The sequence below is a fragment of the Panthera leo genome, chromosome A2 (assembly GCF_018350215.1).
Source record: "Panthera leo isolate Ple1 chromosome A2, P.leo_Ple1_pat1.1, whole genome shotgun sequence".
Classification (NCBI taxonomy): Eukaryota; Metazoa; Chordata; class Mammalia; order Carnivora; family Felidae; genus Panthera; species Panthera leo.
In genome coordinates, this window is record NC_056680.1 from 60,192,668 (window position 1) to 60,217,225 (window position 24,558).

Genomic DNA, 24,558 nt, shown 5'->3' on the forward strand with positions numbered 1-24,558 from the left:
ACATTAAAAAAATACACATAACAGAAAATTTACTACCTTGCACATTTGTGGGTGTACAGCTGAGTGGTGTTGAATCAGTTCATTCACTGTTGTGCAGCCATCTACCACCAGCACTGTGAATACGGAGTCCTAATCCTACTAGATAGTAACTCCCATTCTCCCCGACCCAGTCCCTGTAAACCAGTTCTGGGCTCTGCGACTCTGCGTGCCTCACATACACAGAATCACACAGCGTTTGTCTTTTTGTGACTGGCTTATTTCATTTGGCATGATGTCCTCATGGTCCATCCATGCTAAAGCATATGGTGGGATTTTCTTCCTTTTTAAGGCTGAATCACATTCCATTGTGCAGATGGACCACATTTGGGAAATCTCTCCAGGAGGTGATGGACACTTGGGTCACCTTCATGTTTTAGCCGTCGTGATGACGCTATTGACACAGGTGTATAAAGATCTCCTGCAGACCTTGCTTTCGATTCTTTGGGCCCCGCCCAGAAATGGAACTGCTAGGCCATATGGCATTTCTATATTTATTTTTTTTGCAGAAGCTCCACCCAGTTTTCCCCAGCAGCCACACCATTCACACTCCCACGTCCATTTCTGATTTTAGTGATAGGAGTCTTTTCTCCTTTTTTCTTAGTCAATGTAGCTAAAAGTTTGTCAGTGTTGTTGCTCTTATCCAAGAATTCATTTCTGGTTTCATTAATTTTCTGCACCATTTTTCTAATCTCTGTTTTACTGATCCCTGCTACAATCTTTAGTATTTTCTTCCTCCTGCTAGCTGCGGGTTTCACTTGTTCTTCTTTTTCTAGTTCCTTAAGTTGTAAAATTATGTTGTTGATTTGAGGTATTTCTTATTTCTTTAAATGTTTTTAATGTTTATTTTTTTGAGCGAGCGAGCAAGCATGCATGAGTTGGGGAGGGGCAGAGAGAGAGGAAGACACAGAATCCGAAGCAGGCTACAGGCTCCAAGCTGTTAGCACAGAGCCCAACACAGGGCTCAAACCCTCGAACCACGAGATCATGACCTGAGCCAAAGTCAGACACTTAACTGACTGAACCACCCAGGCGCTCCAGATGTTTGTTTTTTTTTTAAGTTTATTTATTTTGAGAGAGACAGAGACAGAGTGAGTGGCGGAGGGGCAGACAGAGGGAGACAGAATCCCAAGCACGCTCTGCACTGTCAGCACAGAGCTCGACATAAGGCTCAAACTCATGAGCCCTGAGATCAAGACCTGAGCTGAAACCAAGAGTTGGACACTTAACCAACTAAGCCACCCAGGAGCCCCACACGTTTCTTATTTTTAATGTAAGTTCTTATAGCTCTAAATTTTCCCTCTTAATGCTGTTTTTGCTGCATCCTACATGTTTGGGTGTTTTGTGTTTTTGCTTTCATTTGTCTCTAAGTATTTTCTAACTTTCTTGAGATTTCTACCTTGAAACCCTGGTTGAAAGTGTGTTTAGTGTCCACAATTTTTACAATTATTCAGTTTTAGGTTTTATTGATTTCTAACTACATCCCATCGTGCTCACTTTATGATATCTATTTTGTAAAATCTCTGTAGACTTGACTTGTGAATGTACACTTTAGAAGAACATGTGTGTCATGTTGCTGGGTTAAGTGTTCTCTATGTTTGTTAGATGTGGACAGTTTACTGTGCTCTTTAAATCCTCTATTTCTTTTCTTGTCTTCTGTCTGGTTGTTCTATCTATTATTGTGAGTGGGGTATTAATGTTCCCAGCTCATACTGTAGAGCTATTTCTCCTTTCTATCAGTTCTTGTTTCAAATATTTTGATGGGCTGTCATTAGGTGTGTACATGTTTATAATTATTGTATCTTCTTGCTGTATTGAGTCTTCTATTAACATACAATGCCCTTGTTTGTCTCTTGCAACCTTTTTTATGTGGAATCTATTTTGTCTGATATTAGTATAGCCACTCCTACTATCCACTGGTTATTATCCGCATGGAATACCTTTCTTCATCCTGTCACTTTCAACTTCTTTTTATCTTTGGATCTCAAGTGAGTCTCCTGTAGACAGCATATAGTTGGGCCAATCTCTGTCTTTTCATTGGAGAGTTTAATGCCTTTATATTTAAAGTAACCACTGATAAGGAGGCACTTACTTCTGTCATTTTGCTCTTTGTTTTCTATATGACCTATATACGTCCAAAAACTTTGCCCCTTTACATTCTACCCCCACCTCTTTTGGTTGTTGATATCACAAAAGCACATCTTTATACACTGAATGTCCCAGAACATAAACTACTAATTCTTTCAAATGCATTAGTCTCATAAGTTATGCAGGAAATAAGATTTGGAGTTAAAAACCAAAGTTATAGTAATATTACTATTACATTTTTTTTAAATGTATTAGTCTTATATCATATAGAAAATAAGAAGTAAGCTACAAACCATTGTTAGAATTGTTACATTAGCTATTATAATTGCCCATGTATTTACCTTTATTTAGATCTTTACATCTCAATGCATCAATAATACAGTCACTGTTTAGTGTCCTTTCTTTTCACCTGTAAAATTCCCTGGCACATTTCCTGTAGGGCAGGTGTAAGGTCACCAACTCCCTCAGCTTCTCTTTACCTGGGAATATCTGTTTCTCCTTCACTTTTTTTAAAAGTAGGCTTCATGTCCAGCAAGAGCCCCATATGGGGCTTGAACTCATGACCTTGAGATTAAGACCTGAGCTGAGATCAAGAGTTAGAAGTTTAACTGAATGAGCCACCCAGGCATCCCTCTCCTTCACTTTTGAAGGACAGATTTGCTGGGTATAGGATTCTTAGCTCATAGTTTTTTTTGTTTGCTTAGCACTTTATTTTTATTTTTTTTAGCACTTTAAATATATATTCCCACTGTCTTCTGGCTTCCAAAGTTTCTGATAAGGAATCTAGAGATGATCTTGGAGGATCCTGTGTATGTGATGATCTGCCTCTCTGCTGCTGCCTTCAAGACTCACTCCTTCTCTTGTTGAAGTTTAATTGTAACGTGTCTCGGTGTGGGTCTCTTAAAATTCATCTTACATGGACTTTGTTGAGTTTCTTGGATTTTATATGCAGGTCTTTTTAGGAAGTTCTCAGCCATTATTTCTTCAATTATTCTCTCTGCCCCTCTCTCTCTCTCCCCCCTCCTTCTGGGAGGCCCACAATGAGTACCTACTGATGGTGTCCTATGGGCATCTTAGGTTCTGTATGCTTTTCTTCAATCTTTCTGTCTCTGGTCCTCAGCTTCCATAAGTTCCATTGTCCTATCTTTAAGTTCACGGATTCTTTCTTCCATCTGCCTCCATCTGCCTCTGAATTCCACAAGTGAAGTTTTCATTCTGGTTACTGTTCTTTTCAGCTCCAGAATTTCTTTTAGTTTCTTATTCTAGCTCTTTATTGATATTACTGTTTAGTTCACATATCATGTTCTTGACTTTCTCCACATTTTCCTTCAGATTTCTGAGCATCTTTAGGATCATTGTCTTAAAGTCTTCGCCTAATACATCTGCCCTCAATCTTTTCAGTGCCCACTTTTGTTCAATTGTTTTTCTTTGAATGGGTCATATTTCCCTGTTTATTTGTGTGCCTTGTGATTGCTTTATTGAACACTGGACATTTGAATCTAATAATGTGGTAACTCTGGAAATCAGATACCCCCACCTTCCCCAGGGTTTGCTGCTCTTTGTTATTATTTGTTGGGTTGTGTAGGTGAGCTCTGTGCTTAGGAGCAAACTGAGGTGTGAAATTTAGGCCCTCTGAGGTGTTTTCTGAAATCTTCTTTGGGAATGCCCACCCACTATCTAATTTCCCCACATATGCAATTGCTTTTGAATGTTCTAGTGTCTAATGTCTGGCTCCCAGAAGAGGAAAGGGCAAAAAATTAATGGGGAGGAAGGGTGCTGGTCTTGAAATCCCCTGGAAGTCACTTCAGCTGGAGGGGGAGGGGCTTGCAACAATAAGGAAGGGGCAGCAACACCAACGGCCACCCTGTGTCTGCACCTCTGTGATCAGAAGCAGTAAGCAGCAGAGCAGAGATCCCCAGTATTTGGGCAGGGTTCTTTCTGCCCACTCCAGCTGGTTCCCGCCAGCCGTGTGCAAGCTGCTGCAGGACTGTGTGCACAGCAGCCTGCATCTGTCTAGGAATGGGAGGCAGGGAGCTGCTATTGTGCTGAGAGACGTAGCTTTTACCAAACTAACTACAGATTTACTACCCAAGCCTCCCCCTGGAAGTGGCAAATCTCCACCTGACTCCAGAGTTACAAAGCAGTTAATGGCCAGATCCACCAGTACAAGTGCTGCGCAGGTTGGGAGACAGATTCCTGGCGTTTCCTATTCTGCCACCTTCCCAGAATGAGAAGAGTTTAAAGAGTTTTCTTAAATTTCTTTTAAAGAATGAGCTAAAGGGGCACCCGGGTGACTCAGTCGGTTGAGCATCTGACTCTTGATTTCGGCTTGGGTCATGATCTTACAGTTTGTGAGTTCGAGCCCCGTATTGGGCTCTGTGCTGACAGGATGGAGCCCGCTTGGGATTCTCTCTCTCCCTCTCTCTCTGCGCCTCCCCTTTTCTCTTTTTCTCTCTTAAAATAAACATTTTTTACAAAAATAAATTTAAAAAATAAGGAATGAGCTATGAAGTAATTAACACCCTCAGATGGAAATGAGGTAAATAAACTCTGTAAGAGGATTATATATAAAACGAATCCATGCTTTTAAAAATCGGGAGTGTGAGTATCCCTGGAAGAGGCAGGGTGGGAGGGGACTACTGGGAAACTGACGTGTTTGGCTTCTTTGTCTGGATGCTGCTTAAGATAGGTCTGTTCATGTTTGTGAAAATTTCTCCAGTTACACACTGGGAATGTGGGCACTTCTTCGGGTGTACATCACACTTCAATACAACTTCCCTCTTAATCCTATAGGTTGAAGAGTTTGCTTTTAAGTCTTATTAATGAAACAGGCTGAAGAGGAAATCACATACCTCAAGAAGAAAATTTTTTAAAATAATTACTAGAGGCTTATTCATTGGAGAGATAATAAAGATGGGACGTAGGAAGGTAGCAGAGTGTCTCTGAGCGTTGGTTTCCTCAATGAAACAAAGGACCAATAATGACTAACCACCTGGCTCACAACAGGCATCCAGTGAGGGGATTCCCTCCCCCAATCACCCCATGCTGCCTCCTAGTCTCTCTAGAGCAACTCTCATTCTGACAGAAATCCCTGTGGTCAAGGAAATGTTCTAAGTCTGCATGTCCCACAAGCACCTGAAATATACCTGGTGTGACCAAGGTACACGTTGTGTGCCTAATGGCTACTGTACCGAACAGCACATTCTAGATCTTGAGAAGGTGTAAGGCTTTGGCCAATTTCTACTTGATCCCAACTTTGCTGTGAGGCTTGACCTGGCCTTTACTTCTCCCAGTGCCTACCTTCTAGAACAGAAGCTCCATGGATCGTGGGCCACTGCATTCACTACTATTTACTATATCCACAGTGCCTACTCCAGTGCCCGCACATGGTAAGTGGTCAACAAATATTTGTTTGGATGAATAAAATAAAACAGAATTTGATTAATCCAGACTTCTTTACATATTTTTGTGGGGTTATCTTTGCATACCACTCTGATATCCAATAGGACATATTTATTTCAAGAAGCACTGAATTAGCAATAGATCCAACATGGATTTCTAAGAGAAAAGGTGTCTGATGTGTGGCCACCATACCTCAAAGGTGAAGTCACGAGAGGCAGTCCCAGCCCCAGCCCCCAAACCCACTGAGGAAAAGACCCAGCCTGTGTGAACCACAGCCAGGAAGACCACGGATCGGTCTGCTTGGGACAGTTCTGCTTTATCCCTGTTGTCCCAATACAACACTCAGAAGTGCCCAGGTCACAAAGTAGACAGTCCCCCAAAGCCAAGATTCAGGGTGGCAGGGACAACATGCTTGAATTGGACGATACGTTCCCGGAAAACTGTGGGATAATCACCTGTTGGAAACTGAACCCTACTTTGAATATATGAAGTTAAAAGGCCCTTGAATGGAATCTTTTCATAAAAGGAAAAACAAAAGCCTTAGGCTTATTTATTTCTGAGGCCTGTGCGCCCCTGCCCAGGACGCCACCAGAACCAGCTTCCAAGCGGGTGCCGGCCCCCGTTACCTGCAATGGCCACCGCGGTCCGTCTCTCAGATGCTTTTATTTCTGGGGCCACTTCTCCCAAATCTGAGCGTCTGAAACAATTCCAAAGGAAAACTGTAATGAAAATAATGAAGTAATACCACAACTTGATTCTACCCGTCCAGTTGGCTGCACGTCAGAACCTCTTGGGGGGACTTGAAAACTACAAATCCTGGCCGCGCCCCAGCTCATGGAAACCAGACCTGGGGGCTGGGCCCGGGCAGCACTGTTTCAAAGAGCTCCCTCGGTGATTCCAACGTGCAGCCACCACAGAGAAGCCCTGGCCGAGAAAAACCAGCCCTCTCTGCAACCGCAGGCCAGAGCACACATCGTCATTCAAAAAGACAGAAAAATATACATACCCTTTGACCAGTAATTCCACTTCTAGCCTAAGGAAATAATTAAGATTTAGTTACAAAGATGTTGATGTCAGCTTTACATATAATAGTGAAAAACTGGATGCCTTTTAAAATCAAAGTCCGATTACAGAGAAGTATGGTACAGTCTTATTCTGTACTCATTAGAAAATACTGTATGGATCGCACCTTGTGGACACAGAGACGTTGGACGATGTTACAGAATGACGTTAATGATATATTCATTAGCAGGAGGAAAAGTCAAGTTACAGAACAATATGTATAGTATGATGTTTCAATAAAATTGTATTTGTGTATTTCCCTACAGGTGTACATAAGGAGATCTAGAAGGATATTCATCAAGAGTAACAGTGTGGGCAGACAGGGGTGGTCCTGAATTATTTTAAGTAGGTTTGGTAAGTGCAGTCCGTTTAAGAATGAACTATTTTAAATATATTATAAAATTGAGTAAATGTGCCGATTTTGTCAGGAGCCAGGGGTTCCACTGGTGAAGAAGGGACACACAAATATGGAAAGAAGAAGCTAGAACAAGAACTTCCAGGGGCACACGGGAACCAGTGAGGCCAGAGCAACGGCACGATTTCTACACGCGAGCGTGTGGGTACGCGTTTGCATCTATACGCATTCTCTCTCCTAGCTCCGTCCACCAAAAGGGCCAAAGATACTCTAGGGGGGCAGTGAGCACACCAACCCCCTTCCGTGCCATTCCACACTAAAAGACAACAGGTCTCCTTGGAGGGATGGCCGGGAAAGAACAAGAGAAGTCTGAGCATCTTCAGAAAACAAGGAAGTGCTCAAAAAAATGCTGGTAGGTCACAGAACATAGGTGCCAGCTTGAAGAGGCTCCCACGGCCAAGTCTGGGACAATCTGAGTGTGAGCATAATAAATACAGTAACTAATGAAAAACCATTGAAAAGCAGGACTGAATGAGTCCGTGTAGGTATACATAAACAAACTGGGGGAGGGAGGAGGGCTCTTGCTCACAACTATCCAATGAGTCAAGTGCTGCAGCTGGAGTAGTATCATTCTGTGACCATCTCAATCTCAATGAAGACTGGTTCAGGCCAGGGGCACCTGGGGGGCTCAGTCGGTGAGCGTCCAACTTCAGCTCATGATCTCAGGGTTTGTGAGTTTGAGACCCATTTCGGGCTCTGTGCTGACAGCTCAGAGCCTGCTTGGGATTCTCACTCTCCCTTGCTCTCTGCCCCTCCCTTGAGTGCACACGTGCTATTTCTCTCGCGCGCTCTGTTTCTCTCAAAATGTCTCCCCACAGACTGCTTCTTAGGGGTCAGGGAGAAAAAAAAAAAAAACCTAGTAATTACAACGATGCACACTTGGGCAATACCTGACTGGGTGATCAAATCAGTGACAACATGACAGATGGCCACTGTGTGCCCCAGCCATCGCACCCTAAGAAAGAACACGTCACCAGGCAGTGTTCCGGCTAAGAATGAAAAGTCCTGGTCTAATTGCGGGGGCAAATCCAAAAGAGAAAGTCACCTGGAGGGGAGGACTATGTTATCCCAAAGTCACAAAGGACAAAACAAAGGTGGAGGAAACGTTCCAGATTCAGGGTGCTGGAGAGATGTGAAAACAAAATGCAGGACCTGACCCCACACTAGATCCTGAACTGGAGGGAGAGACTTTGGGGTCAACTGACAGAATTGAAATGTGGGCACTATGCGTGTTGAAAGCATGGATGTTGATGACTGAACCACAGCTGTAAGAGAGTATCTCTGCTCTCAGGAAACCCCAAAGGATCTGGTGAGAAAACAGGATGCTGCATGTAGCTGACTCTCTAGTGCGTAAGAAAGATTACGCATGAGTGTACTCGTGTGTGTACATAAACACACATGCAGCGAGAGCCAGAGCATGAGAAATGAAAATGGTAAGTGAGCTAAAATATTAAAAACAGAAAACTCTGGATAAAGGGCCTTTCACTTTTATCATTTATCTCTAGGTACAAGTTATTTTAATAAAAAATGTCAAAGTTTATTTTGTTCTATTTACATTCTTTAAGTGAAAGAAGCATGTATTGATTTAATAAAACCAAAAGAACTTAAAAATGATGCAATGAGAGGGGTCTGGGCCAGAATAAGATGTGCAGGTGCCCCAGGGAGACCAGACTGCTGTGTCTTCCAGGAGCATGCGGACACTCAACTCCATGTAAGGGACCCTCAGACCATCCAGCCCCCGCTAATTCCCCAGCAAACAAGTCACACCCGCAGTCCGGAAGGAGACTCCACGCCGGGTCTCTGGGCGTCTCATCCTCTGCCTGCTGTGAGGAGAGTCCTGGAAACACAACTGTACAGCACAGACCGCTAAGCTCCGCCCCCGATGCTGATAAAAAAATGAGAGTTTTCATTGCTTTTGTAGTAAGAAAAAAAGTAACCTTAAAAATAGACAACAGGACGGGTATAAACTGGCTCCCAGAGTAGAAGCAGGCATGGCCTGGCCGCACACACACGTCTGAGGTCCAGGCTGGGAGAGGGGAGGACCAAAGGACAGGTGTTTACAGTCGGGGGCTCCTCCCACCCACACACGGGCTCCTGGGACAAGAGCTGAACCTCAACCCTTTCCTTCCAACACAAGAAAGCAGGCAACAAAAGTGATATTATCACAGGGATTCTGTCCTGTATTCCTGTCCACAAACTGCACATCTGTATTGTGAACGGAACACAGGGCCCAGCCTGGCAAGGGATCAGAAGCTTGGCTCCGCCTGGCACTTTTTACCTTTCGATCTACTTTCAACGCTTTCACAGCCTCAATTGTGTTCAAAGTCCTTTGCTGAAGCTGTCACCCCTGTGCAACTACATTTGGAGACGAGGTCTGTGCAGAGTGTGATTCTGTGATTTAAAAGAATTTATTTGGTTCGTCTCCATTCCTGGCACACAGCTCCTAAAAACCCTTGGGATTTTCTTTGTGAGGTGTAAAGGTGCCTCTTATAATGTTAACGAGTGAGTTTGGGAAAGCACCTGAGGATGGGGGCAGGTGGCCTGGGGACCTAACCACGTGGTTACAGGATTGGAACTTTAAGTTCGGGGACAGGAGGGGCTGGAGGTTGGATCAATCACCAGTGGCCAATGAGTTCATCACTCATGCCTGTGTAATGAAGCCTCCAGAAAACCCAGAAAGGACGGGGTTGTGAGGGCCTCCAGGTTGGTGAGCACGAGATCTGAGAGGGCAGGGAGACTCCTTTTGTAACAAATGGGTAATTAGTAAGTAACACGTTTCCCTGAGTTCTGTGAGTCACTGCAGCAATTAACTGACCCCAAAGAGGGGTCATGGGAACCGGACTCACCCCTAGTCAGCCAGAAGCATAGGAGGCAGCCTGGATTCTCACTGCTGGCATCCTAGGCAGGAGGTGTTCATGGGAGCCCCGAGCTGTAGCCCATGTCACAAGCACAGCAGCGGCCCGGGCCTGCACCCCGTCAGAGCTGCACACTTCTCGGGCAGCGCTCTTCAATGCCCAGAATAAATGGTCGAAACCTGGTGAGCAGGGCTAATTCCTAGCAACAAACCCCACTCCTTCACCAGGTGGTGACAGTAAAGCAAGATGGCACAGAAAACCATCCCAAGCAGGATATGAGAGAAATACAGGTGCATTTGCTTACTGTAATGCAGCCAGCAGCCTACTATCAATTGCTTTGGATAATAAAGAATCTGCTCAATTTTTGCTGTTTTATGCTGACAACTTGTAAGACCCGCCAGTCGCCCTCCTGCCCCACACCTGGGCCAGCTGACAAGTAAGCCTAGGGACTTCTTCCTTGGCCCTGGAGGAGGGGTGGGGGGCCCTCCTCCCACTACCACCCCCGAAACAAAATAAACTTCGAAGCCAGTTGTTCTGCCTAGGAAGCCTCACTAAATTAGTAATAAACCTTTATAAACCAACCTGGTGTGTGTTTAGGGTTGAAATGTGTCCCCCCCAAGGGGCACCTGGGTGGCTCAGTTGGTTAAGCGACCGACTTCGGCTCAGGCCATGATCTCATGGTTGGTGAGTTCGAGCCCCATGTCGGGCTCTGTGCTGACAGCCTGGAGCCTGGAGCCTGCTTTGGATTCTATGTCTCCCTCTCTCTCTGCCCCTCCCCTGCTCACGCTCTGTTTCTGTCTCTCAATAATAAATAAACATTAAAAAAAATTTTTTAATAAAAAAAAGAAATGTGTCCCCCAAAAAGGTATGTTCAAGCCCTAACCCCAGTACTGAGTGTGGTATTATTTAGAAATAGGGTCTTTGCAGATATAATTAGTTAAATTAAGACCAGATCATACTGGGTAGGGTGGGTCCTCTTATTAGGAAAGTGTGGTTGGTCCACAGTGAGGAAAACGTGGGCAGGGGAGGCAGAGACCGCAGTGCTGTGTCTACAATCCACAGATCGCCAGCAGCCACCAGAAGCCAGGGGACAGGGAGGCACCAACCGGGCCCACACCCTCATCCCAGACTCCTGGTGTCTGGAATGGTGGCGGAATACGCTTCTCTCTTCTTTGTGGCCCCTGTGACAGCATCCCCAGCAGAGTTCATAGAGCACGAGTGTGGCTCCTGATGGCTGGATGCAGCGTTCTCCCCAGTGCGTCCCTTCTCTGCTACTTGCAAGGACACCAGTCATTGGAGGACGGCCCACCGAGCCCAGCATGACCTCATTTTAACTAATCACAGCTGCCAGGAGCCTATTTCCAAAAAATGGTCACATTCACAGGCATGAGGGGTTAGACCTCAACACACGTTTTGGAGGTGACACGATTCAACCTCTAACAACATGCAAGCCACAGGAGAGGCCATCCCAGCTCCACAGGGACCACCCACATTGAAGTGTTCAACTCTCATCATGTGCAGGGGCATGACTGGCTGAGAAAACAGAGGAGCTGGGTCTGTGGCAGCGCCTAGGGGCGGGGACGCAAGCAGATGCGGGATATCACAGAACACCCCCTCAGCAGCCCCCCTCCCGGGGCCATAATCATCGCACCCCCAAGCGGAGCAGGAACGGGGCTGCGTGCAATGAGGCTGTGTCCTGGGTTCACTGAGCGAGAGGAAGTGACTCTGAGCCCTCTGAGAGCTCACACAGGAGCCGTGTCACACCCCACAAGACACACAGGCTGACCTCTGAGCCAAGGCTGGCCGTCCCCGCCCCGCACAGCTCATCAGGGTGCTGTGAGGGTCCGGGGAGGTTTACATGTGGGAAGCAAGTTCATATAAGGCAGTGAATGTTCTCCTGGACTTACCCTCACATTTACTCCCTGCCAGGGACTTCCCTAGGAGTTTCGGATCATTCTGTGAAGGACACAGACATCCTTGCTCTCAGCTGGGGGAGATGGACAAGTAATAACTTTTAAGTAGAAGGCACACTGGAAGATGCCCTGAGGCCTGGGCTGGGGCTGCTGTGGGTAAAAGGGGGTGGGGACTCCCAGAGTGGGGGGAGGGGCACAGGAGAGCTCAGGCAGGGCAGGGGGGCCCCAGAGGAGGGGGGGCACAGGAGAGCTCAGGCAGGGCAGGAGGCCCAGGATGAGCAGGAGGGCAGGGTGAGCAAAAGGAGGCAGCAGGACAGGTGAGGCTGAGCTCTTCAGGCCACAGACAAGATCCACTTTTATTCCAGGGGAGGAGGGAGGGGGGAAGGGCTGAGTGTAGGTGGCACGCCTGTCCAGTGACAAAGGTCAAACCTGGGTGGTGGCAGCACCAGAGACACTGACACAGGGCTGGACTCAAAGTCTCTGTGAAGGGTTCAGCAGATGAGGCAGAACGTGTGAGACAGTGCAGGCAGCAGACAGCCGGACTGACAGCTGCCCGCATCTCAAGAGACCAGTGTAAAGAAACTATTTGTGTATCCCCAGCTTCCCAAATTCTCTCACTGGGGCGGCAGTTTTCCAGATCTACTTGCAAATAAAAGAATCAAAACCCACGGCCAACACCCTGTAGACAAGCAGGTTAGAAACGTACATTTACAGGGGCGCCTGGGTGGCGCAGTCGGTTAAGCGTCCGACTTCAGCCAGGTCACGATCTCGCGGTCCGTGAGTTCGAGCCCCGCGTCAGGCTCTGGGCTGATGGCTCGGAGCCTGGAGCCTGTTTCCGATTCTGTGTCTCCCTCTCTCTCTGCCCCTCCCCCGTTCATGCTATGTCTCTCTCTGTCCCAAAAATAAATTAAAAAACGTTGAAAAAAAAAATTAAAAAAAGAAAAAAAAAAAAAAAGGAAACGTACATTTACAACGTCAACGAGAGGAGTGAAGAATCCACACAGCAAACAGGCAGTATCTGTATGAGAACTTTCAGATCCCAAAGACCATAAAAGACTTGAACAAATGAAGAGGTGTATCCTATTTGAGAAAGGAAGGCTTAACGTGATTTTCTAAGTCAATGCTCCCTGAGTTAACCTGTCTGTGCATCTAGGCTGAAAAACAGATAAGCTGATTCTATGGAGAAATATTTGTACAATATCAGGAAAATTCTGAAAAAGAACAGCAATGAAAGAGACAAAACCTGCCGGAGAGTAGGACACAGGACCAGCCACCAGAAATGAAGGCTGCAGGCCCGGCTCATGAGCAGACAGGCCGCTGGGTGGCAGGAGGCTCAGGGGCAGGCCCCAAACCCACAGGGAATCTGGTCCCTGACCCTGGGAGCTCACAGTGTCTGGGGGCTAAAAACAACGTGGAAAAGGTAACGGCAAACCCTGGCCGCTCCCTTCACCAAAGTATCAACTAGACCTAAGATTTAAATTGGAAAAGGAAACAAAAAGTGCACTCAAAGGAAATATTAAAGACTTAAAAATCAGAGCCGGGAAGGCTTCATAAAGTCACAAGGCAAACGACAACAGAAGTCTTTGTAACACAAATGGCAAAAGGCTGGTTTTCTCCATGTACAAAAAGCTACAAATCCACAAGAAAAAGCCAAGACTTCAAAGAGAAAAGTGAGACAGGACATCTCCAAAATGCATGTCAGGTTTAAAACAAAACAAGGAGGACCCAGAGCCCGGCTGTGCCCTGGAGTCGGGGGGTAAGGATGCCTCCTGGGTGGGACCTGGGCACCATGCCTGCATTTCCACAAAAGTCCTTTCACACCTTTTGAGATTTGTACCGTGTGTGCATTACTTGTTGTGAGATATAAGGCAGCTAATGGGGCGCCTGGGTGGCTCAGTCAGTTAAGCGTCCGACTCTTGATTTTGGCTCAGGTCGTGATCTCTCAATTCGTGGGATAGAGCCCTGTGTCAGGTTCTGCCAGTGTGGAGCCTGCCTGGGCTCTCTTTCTACCTCTCCCCTGCTCATGCTCTTTCTCAAAATAAAGAAATAAACTTTAAAAATTTTTTTAAAAAAGAACACTCACTGGCTGGAAAGCCCCTGACACTCATGGTCCTGGGTAGGATGCCCTTCCCTAAGCTGGACAGAGGCCGGCAGCACAGCCATCCTGCTCGATCAAGCGTGGCCCCCCACCACGGCTAGGTAAGCTTTGCTGAGCTGCTCTGCACAGCCAGGGACGCTTTGCCTACAACGGCCCCTCGTCGCTCTCCCTTCTTCTCCAGTCGGGGACACCCTGAGGGCTGGTGTGGCTCCTTGGGGAATGGGCAGGGGGAGGGGGTGGCAAAGTCTGCAGCCCGCTGGTAAGACCGCATCCCTTCCCCAGGAACGACAGCAGCCACTGAGCGGGCAAAGAGCTCCTCACAGACTTCTCCTGGAGCAGACACACACCTTGCCTGAGTTCCTCAGTGTCTCCACCCCACAGTGTGTTTGTGGGTCCTCTCCTCCCCCCTGGTGTGAAGAGCCCATCTGGACCAGTCCAGGCTCTGGCAGGAAAGCTGAACCCGTCCCAGAAGGCGAAGCCCCAGATCCTTTCCTTCCCCACAAAATGATGGTGTTAGGAGAGGATCTTCCTGGATAGGAATGATAAACAGTTAAAATAAAGTCTCAGATACTTTTAAATGTCTGGTGCATGCTGGGGGGTCACCTACCCCAGCAGACTTGCTCACCTCCTGCTCTTCTGTTCGGGGACAGGCCTCACTGTGTTACATCTCACTTACGGGGTGTACATGGCTAGAACCCAATGTCAACAATGGGATCAAAGCCACTGGGACTATTTCTGAGGGAACACAAGCAGTCAGGTAGGAAGTTTCTATCTTTAAAGACCCAGTGAGTGAATATGCCATTAGCTTCCTAGTTCTTTTTTTTTTTTTAACTTTTTTTTAATGATTTTATTATTTATTTTTGAGAGAGAGAGAGAGAGAGAGAGAGAGAGAGAGAGAGCATGAGCTCTCATGAGAGGGGAGGGGCAGAGAAAGAGGGAGACACGGAATCCAAAGCAGGCTCCAGCCTCTGAGCCAACGTGGGGCTCAACATCATGAACTGTGAGATCACGACCTGAGCTGAAGTCGGACACTTAACTGACTGAGTCCCCCAGGCGCCCCAGCTTCCTAGTTCTTAACTCAGTAATTCCATCAGACAAGCAAAACTTTTAAAGTCTGATGTCATGTGTTGGGAGGTGCAGAGAGGGAAGGTGGTGTGGCCCCTTGTGAGGACACTTCAGTAGTTTCAGGCCCCCTGACCACAACACCCAGTTCTTTGAACCTACTCTAGAAAAACACTTGTGCATGTCCGGGGGAGATGTGATGTGTGGCATCATCTTACAGAGAAAACTGGAAACCTCCTTAACTATGTAACATGACCATGTCACATGATATGATATAAATGTCAAGATTTAGGTAGATCTGATCCTGGTTCTGACATGTTGGCTGAGGACAGCAAGCTGCAAAATAGCATGAGAGCATTTAAGTAAAAACAGAACAAATACATGCTCTGAAAAGTAAACTGTGTTATGTGTATTTTACCACAATAAAAAAAAAAAATGGGGCGGGGGCGGACAGAGCAAAGAACAAACATAATGTGTAAGTGCACAGGAAAATGTCAGAATAGTTGCCTAGTTAAGACACAGGGGCAGGGGGTGGGGGGCAGGGAACGACACTCCAGGTGTATCTGGAAGTCTGTCTCTCTGATAAGAACAGCCTAATTAAAAATACACAAGGGGCGCCTGGGTGGCTCAGTTGGTACAGGCCATGATCTCGCAGTCTGTGAGTTCGAGCCCCACGTCGGGCTCTGTGCTGACAGCTCGGAGCCTAGAGGCTTGCTTCAGATTCTGTGTCTCCCTCTCTCTCTTTCTGCCCCTCCCCCACTCACACTCTGTGTCTCTCTCTCTCTCTCTCAAAAAATAAATAAATATTAAAAAATTAAAAAAAAAAAATTCTTGGGGTGCCTGGGTGGCTCAGTCAGTTAAGCGTCCGACTTCGGCTCAGGTCATGATCTCGCAGTCTGTGAGTTCAAGCCCAACGTCGGGCTCTGTGCTGACAGCTCGGAGCCTAGAGCTTGCTTCAGATTCTGTGTCTCCCTCTCTCTCTGCCCCTCCCCCGCTCATGCTCTGTCTCTCTCTGTCAAAAATAAATAAGCATTAAAAAAAAATACACCAAAAATTTAAAAGTGGTAGTTTATGGAAATTTGGATCACATTTGATTTTGATTTTGTTTTATATTTTTGTTTAAATTATCTGCAATTAACAATCTAAAATGTAAATATATTTGCCCATGTAATCCAGGTTTGCTGTCCCTCCAAGTGAGTGTAGATGAGTGGCTATAAGGCTCCTGAGGTAAGAGCCCCTTCAAGATGGGCTGTGGACAACAAAGGCTACAGACCCTGGTCCCACCAACATACTCACTGACTCCCGACACTGCACAGGAACCCTGAAAGTCCACCAATGAATCATGGACCCCAGGTTAAGAACTTCTGATTTAGACAACATTTAAAACCACAGAAATAGGGGTGCCTGGGTGGCTCAATCGGTTAAGCATCTGACTCTCCACAACAGCTCAGGTCATGATCTCACAGTTTGTGGGATCGAGCCCCGTGTTGGGCTCTGTGCTGACAGGGTGGAGCCTGCTTGGGATTCTCTGTCTCCCTCTCTCTCTGCCCCCCACCCCAGTCATGTTCTCTTTCTCTCTCAAAAATAAACTTAAAAAAAAAAAAAAAAAAAAAAAAACCACCACAAAAACGCCACAATCTGGCAGAGAACACATTGGGATTAGCAGAAATGGACTACAGACTCCCCGGCCCCCGGGAGTCCTGACGGCAAAGGCACAGGCAGAGCACAGAAGACTAGCCATGGGGCAGCAAGGAGTGAAGGCCGGCAGGATGGAGCTGACGGTAGCAGGGTGAGGAGCTCCGTGTGTTCCGGCCCCACCACGCTGCTGTCACATGGACTCCCCCTCAGTAAGCGGTGGGCAGCAAGCCCACAAACGAGGCCAGGCCCACAGTCTGGCCAGGCACCCTGGTCTCTGCATAGCTCTAAACTCATGGGGCTGGGGGTCACCTCAGATGTATCCTTCCCTGTGATGCCCGCTTTCTCACCATTTCCTTCTGCAAAATGCCCAGCCTATCAGTAAGGGTCTCTTCCTTCTCTCCCAGCTCTCTTGCAGAGATTCACTTAGGAGAGAAGATGGGATTCAGAGGTGCCTCCATGAACAGCCCAGGAGAAATCACAGATCCCTTCCCATCCCTGCCCTGATGCCCTGGACTAGTTTCCACAGTACCGAGTCCAGCAGGCTGGACATCTGCTGGTCAGCTGACTGAGACAGGCGAGAAAGTCCCAGGAAGTCAGGTCTTCCTGGCTGGACTCTGCCCTACCAGTGAAACCTGCAGAGTAGACACCCAGGGGTTATATCTGGAAGTATGGACTGTCCCCAAATGCGTACATGCCACAATGAGTGACAGTTCTCTCTACAAAATAAAATAAAGCAAAATTAAAGTTTTGTGACCTCAGCTCTGCAATGAGTACATGTCAGAAAACTACAGTTTAGTACTAACTGCAGACTCATGGGGACACCCACTATGGTACAATATCAAATCTAAACTAATGCCACCTGCTACAGGGACACCACTTAGGTAGGGCCTGCTGGCTCTGAGAGGGCTTACCAGGCCACCATAAACTCCACCTCTGACCCAGGTCTAAAAGGAGTGTGCTGGGACACCAAATGGGCCATCACGTTTGGAAGACCAGACAGCAGCCGCACCACAGGCTCAGACATCACCCTGCCTCGCCTGCTCCCAACAAGAGGGGCCAGAACATGGTGGGACCTTGAACCCGCTGGAATCAGTCTGGCCTTCTGAGGGATGGGCCAGTGTTTATTCTACTTATGAACTCAGAGTCCTGGGCACTTTATGACCAGAGCTCCCCAGACCTAGAAAGCCTGCAGGTAGATGGAAAAGACCCACCACTTGGTTATCACAAACCCCCTGCTCCGTGGAGGCTGAGGACAGAGCCAGCCCCACCTGTAAGAGGCCTGACACCCACCGTCTCTACCCCACTGGAGCTGCTACCACAGCCACCAGGTCTAAGACCCTCTGAATGTAGACAGTAGTCAAAAAAAGAATTTTACCAACTAAAGCAATGACCTTGAGGCTAAATTTCCTCCTCTGTGAACTGAGGTATTGGATTAACTGTCATTCCCAGCTTTCATGACCACTTATATTATGGAAGCAAAAACTAATTACAGTTCATTGCTGAGGTTTTATTTCACAAGTAAGGAATTTTTTCAAAAATTACGAACTCTGTGTGTCACCATCTTTTCCTCAAGAAAGAACATTTTAGCACCCAGGCGGTGGAAAGCGGTGATGTCAGAACAGGGGCTGCCACCCTATCGGGGCCCGCGGCCCTGGCCTGACCCGAGTCCCGACCCGAAGCCCCAGCCGGCCGGGCAGAGGCCTCCCCTACCCCCGGGGACCCCCCCCCCCAACGGGGACCCTCGGGGACCCTCGGGCTGCGCCCCGCGGGGTGGGGGGAGGGCCCGGCATCCGCTCCCGGAGAGCAAGTGGAAAACAGCTGCGCAGGGCAGGGCGGGGGCGCCGGCCGACCGGGCTCCGGGCCCTCGGGGCCCAGCAGCTCCCGGATTCCGGGCCGCGCCCCCGCCCTGCTCCCAGCCCCCCGCCCGGCCGCCCCCGGCCCGCGCCCGCCCCCCCCCCCCCCCCGCCGCCCGGCCGCGCCCGCCCAAGGTCTGCTGGAGGCCCGCGGGGCCCGGCGGGCGGGGGTCCGGGCTGGGGGCTGCGGGCCAGGGGCAGTGAAGGCGGCCCGCGCCCGCACCTGCACCCGGACGCCCCCACCCCGCGGCCCGCAGCCCCCTCCCCGGCGCGGCCTGAGCGCCTCACTCACCCGGGCGACGCCATCAGCGCGGCGAGGTCTCGGCGCTGCCGCCGCCTCCGCTTCCTCCGCGCCGAGCGCCTCCGCCGGGGAGGGGCCTCGCGCCGGCCACGGCCGCCCGCCCTGGCCGCTCCGGACGGCAGGGGTGCGGGGAGGGGGCCCGGGCCGCTCGGGGACGGGTCCGGGGTGGTGGTGGGGCGCTCGGGAAGGGAGCCCAGGGCGCTCGGGGAGGGGGTCCCGGGCGATGGGGGGCGCTCGGGGAGCGGTCCCGGGGCGGCGAGGAGGGGGCCCGGGGTGGTGGTGGGGCGCTCGGGAGGGAGCCCAGGGCGGCGGGGAGGGGGCCCGGGGTGGTGGTGGGGAGGGAGCCCAGGGCGCTTGGGGAGGGGGTCCGGGGCGATGGGGGGCGCTCGGGGAGCGGTCCCGGGGCGGCGGGGGCGATCCGGGAGGAGGCGCGGGGCAGCAGAGGGAGGCGCTAGGGGAGGGGGCCCGGGACAGTGGATCGGGGCGCTTGGGAAGGAACGCAGGGGGTCGTTGGAAGGGCGCCTGGGAGCGGTGGGGTTCGCCGAGCTTTTGGAGGTGTTGGGAGAGAGCCCAGTATCGTCTCCCAGCGGCCTTGGGCGGGGGTGGGGGCGACACAGCACCGGCTTGGACCCGGAGCAGGGGGCGACCGCGGCGGCCCACCTGCCCGGGTGCCCGCGGGACAGGACTCTCGGACGGGTGCCTAGGTTGCCAAACCAACCGAACACCTGTCCCGGGGCCATGAAGCTGCAGCGGGACTGGGTGAAGTGGACACCTCCCTGCGATCTGAGTTTAGTTTCTGTAAGGAAAGCGTTTCTTTAGCCCAGGAGAGCAAGGCGTTGTTACTACTATTAAACAAGTGGTAACTTTGCTATTTCTTACTTGATTAAGTGCTATCTTGCATGAGTTGCTGGCCTCTCTGAGCCAGTTATCCCGTGTAAAATGTGTATAAAAGTACACTGTTCATCTCTAAGGACCGTGGACACTTTTATTATTCTTTACGTTGTGTTATTAAGCGATAATGAGTCTGGGGTTCCCACAGTGCGTTTCACAGGCACCATCTGTGAGTGCTTGGGCCTCAGTTGCTGTTTCAGCAAAATGAGTTTTCAAAAATAAATGAGCTCTTGTAAGTGAAAACGCCTGACAAAAAGCTCTGGAAAATATAAACCACTGTTGATCACATTTCTGTGTTATATTAGGTATTATTGATAATCAATATTTTGTTTTTACTGCTAATAAGAATGAGAGATAGCAAAGCAATGACTGAAAACCTTGCCTCTGGAGCCAGAATATCTGGGTTGAAATCTGAGAGCCACCAATTACCAACTCTGGAAACATGGGCAAGATAGAATCTTCTCAGGGCCATAGTTTACTCATTTGAAAAATCGGGTAGAAATAGGTGCCTTTCTCTGAGGGTTGAATGAGTTAATATTTGTACAGTGACTAATACATTGGCTGGTGCATGGTCTCTTCCCCTTCCTGAAAATCCGTATACCGTTGTGAGGATCCGTGTTCCCTTCGGTAAAATGGAAGCTCACAGAATTGCTGCCCTAAGTTCAGAAGGTAATTAGTGCTCTGTAAAGGGAGTTAAGTAAATCCACAGGGGCTTCGAGACCCCAAATTGGAAGAAATCTGAGAGGACCGGGGTTAGGAAGAGTTTGGGAGCAAGCAACTGTTAAATGGCGTAGTTCAAGGCAGTAATGATTGTTACTAGAGTGAGGGAGGTCAGATAATTTTTTTAAATAAACTTAGTTAAATTTAAAATATATTTTTAAAAAATAAAAAAAAATAAAATATATTTTATGGGGCACCAGGGTGGCTCAGTCAGTTAAGCATCCAACTCTGGATTTTGGCCCAGGCCATGATCTCATGGTAGTGAGACAGAGCCCACATCTCATTGGGCTCTGTGCTGGGTATGGAGCTTGCTTAAGATTCTCTCTCTCCCTCTCTCTCTCTACCCCTCCCTCACCTCAAAAATAAATACATAAATACATAAATACATAAATAATACTTTAAAGTAATAACTATATACAAGGTCTCTGATATATTATTCATCCTTAACATAAGTTTTAGTGTGTGTGCCATTTCACTGCCTGGTGGATGATTCTGTTCTAACCAGCCCATACTGTTGGACATAAATACTGCTGCAGTATTCATTATTATAAGGAATATGGACAATAAATATCCTCATAGCCAAAACTCCCCAACCATGATTACTTCATCCAGTAATCATCCATGATTATTTCCTTAAGCCAAGTTTCTAGGAGCTGTATTTCTAGGTCAGATGATATTAGTATTTTAAGTCTTTTCAGATAAATATATAATATACATATATACATACAAGCAAACACATACATATATACCAATACACATGTATATACACTCACAAATATATACACACATGAAAACACATATACGTGCCGATAACATGTATATATGCACTTACATATATACACATACATATATACATATGGACAACACATATACATACACTTACATATTTAAACATACCTATACACAAACCTACAGATTACTCTCCCAGCATAGTCACCAACACCAGTAATAGTGCCAGTTTCCCAAAACTCACTCTGTAAATTTCACAATTTCTTTTATTGCCAGTGTGATAGGTTAAAAAAACAGTATTTTGGCAAAATGGCTCACTAGGAAGTTCCCGGTTCTCATATCCCCACAGAAACGTGAAGAAAACCACCTGAAACTCTCTGAACTAATTGTGTAGAGGCTCTGAACACCCAAGATTTACAGCAACCAAGCAAACACTCAAGCAAGAAAAGGCCATATTTAAAATTGCAGGAAAGTTCAGTGGCATTTTTAATTGCATTGTCTCACCCTTCCCCCACAGTAGCAGTGGCCTTGGCCTTCAACAGGTAGTATCCAGTTTCCCAGTCCCCACAGACTCATTGCCTTCAACAGGCCTTATTCGCAAACTACCTTAGAACAAACGGTAAAGGGAGTCCTTCCGACTGAAATGGCAGGGCACTATGGGCAAGAGACAACCCTAAAACCTGAAACTATAAAACTCTTGGAAGAAAACCTAGGGAAAAAGCTAAATACTGCACTCTGCAATGAATTCTTGGATAAAACACCAAAAGCAGAGGCAACAATAGCAAAAAATAGACAAATGAGATTATATCAAACTGAAAAACAAATGCACAGCAAAGGAAACAATCAGCAAAACGAAAAGGCAACCTATGGAATGGAAGAAATTATTTGCAAACCACAAATCCCATATGAGGTTAATATTCAAAATATAGAAGAACTCCTACAACTCAATAATAATTTTTTAAAAACTGATTTAGGAGTGCCTGGGTGGCTCAGTCGGTTAATCTTCTGACTTTGGCTCAGGTCATGATCTCAGGGTTCATGGGTTCAAGCCCCGCATTGGGCTCTCTGCTGTCAGCACAGCGCTTGCTTCAGATCCTTTGTCCCCCCACCCTCAGAAATAAATGAATAAACTTAAGGAAGACTGATTTTAAAATGGGCAAAGGACCTCTAGACATTTCTCAAAAGAAGACGTACAAATGGCCAACAGGTATATAAAAGGTGTTTAACATAACCTCATCAGGGAAATGCAAATGAAAACCACAATAAGATATCACCTCACACCTGTTAGAATGGCCATTGTCAAAAAAACAAAACATGTGTTGGTAAGGATGTTGAGAAACAGGGTACCTTGTACACTGTTGGTGGGAATGCAAACTGGTGCAGCCACTGTGGAAAACAGTGTAGAGGTTCCTCAAAAACCTAAACATAGAAATACCATATGATCCAGGGCACCCAGGTGGCTTAGTGGTTGGGCATCCAACTCTTGATTTTGGCTCAGGTGATGACTCCAGAGTTGTGGGATCAAGCCCCGTGTTAGGCTCTGCACTGAGCATGGAGTTGATTAGGATTCTCATTCTCTCTCTCTCTCTCTCTCTCTCTCTCTCTCTCTCTCTCTCCCTTCCCCACCCCTCTCCCCCAATCACAGGCTCTCTCTCTCAAATAAAAATAAAAAAGAAAAGAAAAATTAAAAGAAAACAATACCATATGATCCAAAATCACACATCTGAGTATATATCCAAAAGTACTGAAGATCTCAAAGAGATATCTATACTCCAATATTCACTGCAGCATTATTCATAATAATCAAGATATGGAAACAACCTAATTGTCTATCAAGGAATCAATGGATAAAGAAAAATGTGGTGTATAAATACAATAGAATATCAGTGAGCCTTTAAAACATAGAAAATCCTGACATTTGCAACGACATGGATGTACCTGAAGAACATTACGCTAAGTGAAATAGACCAAAGGACAAATACTGCATGATCCCACTTTTAAGAGGAATCTAAAATAGTAAATTTTTTTTTTTTTTTTTAATATATGAAATTTACTGTCAAATTGGTTTCCATACAACACCCAGTGCTCATCCCAAAAGGTGCCCTCCTCAATACCCATCACCCACCCTGCCCTCCCTCCCACCCCCCATCAACCCTCAGTTTGTTCTCAGTTTTTAACAGTCTCTTATGCTTTGGCTCTCTCCCACTCTACCCTCTTTTTTTTTTTTTTTTTTTTTTTCCTTCCCCTCCCCCATGGGTTTCTGTTATGTTTCTCAGGATCCACATAAGAGTGAAACCATATGGTATCTGTCTTTCTCTGTATGGCTTATTTCACTTAGCATCACACTCTCCAGTTCCATCCATGTTGCTACAAAAGGCCATATTTCATTTTTTCTCATTGCCACGTAGTATTCCATTGTGTATATAAACCACAATTTCTTTATCCATTCATCAGTTGATGGACATTTAGGCTCTTTCCATAATTTGGCTATTGTTGAGAGTGCCGCTATAAACATTGGGGTACAGGTGCCCCTATGCATCAGTACTCCTGTATCCCTTGGGTAAATTCCTAGCAGTGCTATTGCTGGGTCATAGGGTAGGTCTATTTTTAATTTTCTGAGGAACCTCCACACTGCTTTCCAGAGCGGCTGCACCAATTTGCATTCCCACCAACAGTGCAAGAGGGTTCCTGTTTCTCCACATCCTCTCCAGCATCTATAGTCTCCTGATTTCTTCATTTTGGCCACTCTGACTGGCGTGAGGTGGTATCTGAGTGTGGTTTTGATTTGTATTTCCCTGATAAGGAGCGACGTTGAACATCTTTTCATGTGCCTGTTGGCCATCCGGATGTCTTCTTTAGAGAAGTGTCTATTCATGTTTTCTGCCCATTTCTTCACTGGGTTATTTGTTTTTCGGGTGTGGAGTTTGATGAGCTCTTTATAGATTTTGGATACTAGCCCCTTGTCCGATGTGTCATTTGCAAATATCTTTTCCCATTCCGTTGGTTGCCTTTTAGTTTTGTTGGTTGTTTCCTTTGCTGTGCAGAAGCTTTTTATCTTCATAAGGTCCCAGTAATTCACTTTTGCTTTTAATTCCCTTGCCTTTGGGGATGTGCCGAGTAAGAGATTGCTACGGCTGAGGTCAGAGAGGTCTTTTCCTGCTTTCTCCTCTAAGGTTTTGATGGTTTCCTGTCTCACATTCCGGTCCTTTATCCATTTTGAGTTTTAAAATAGTAAATTTAAAACCACAACATAGAATAGTGGTTGCCAGGGCTGGGAGGAGGGAAAAACGGAGAGGTGTTGGTTAGTCAAAGTTACGTAAAATGAGTAAGTTTTGGAGATCTAATGTACAATATAGGGTCTATATTAACACTCAATGGTATACTTAAAATATGCTAAGAAGGTAGATCTTCTGTTAAGTGCCATTAACCACATACACACACACACGCATATATATATATATATGCGTGTGTGTGTGTGTGTGTGTGTGTAAAATA

At 47.1% G+C, this 24,558-nt stretch overlaps 1 protein-coding gene across 4 annotated transcripts in view; it reads right to left on the reverse strand.

The window, feature by feature from the left end:
* LOC122204973 (up-regulator of cell proliferation) overlaps positions 1-24,558 on the reverse strand; it is a 53,466-nt gene that overhangs the window by 7,991 nt on the left and 20,917 nt on the right. The window contains exons 1-3 of one of the 4 annotated variants that reach the window (XM_042912889.1): positions 18,715-18,795; positions 6,533-6,559; positions 6,153-6,223 (exon numbers count right to left, since the gene is read on the reverse strand). In XM_042912889.1, coding sequence (XP_042768823.1) covers positions 6,153-6,223; positions 6,533-6,559; positions 18,715-18,728 — 112 coding nt within the window. In that variant the 5' untranslated portion in view covers positions 18,729-18,795. Of the gene's footprint in view, positions 1-6,152; positions 6,224-6,532; positions 6,560-8,770; positions 10,478-18,714; positions 18,796-24,558 lie in introns of those variants that run through there. The other 3 variants (XM_042912880.1, XM_042912907.1, XM_042912899.1) reach the window with 3 other exon arrangements.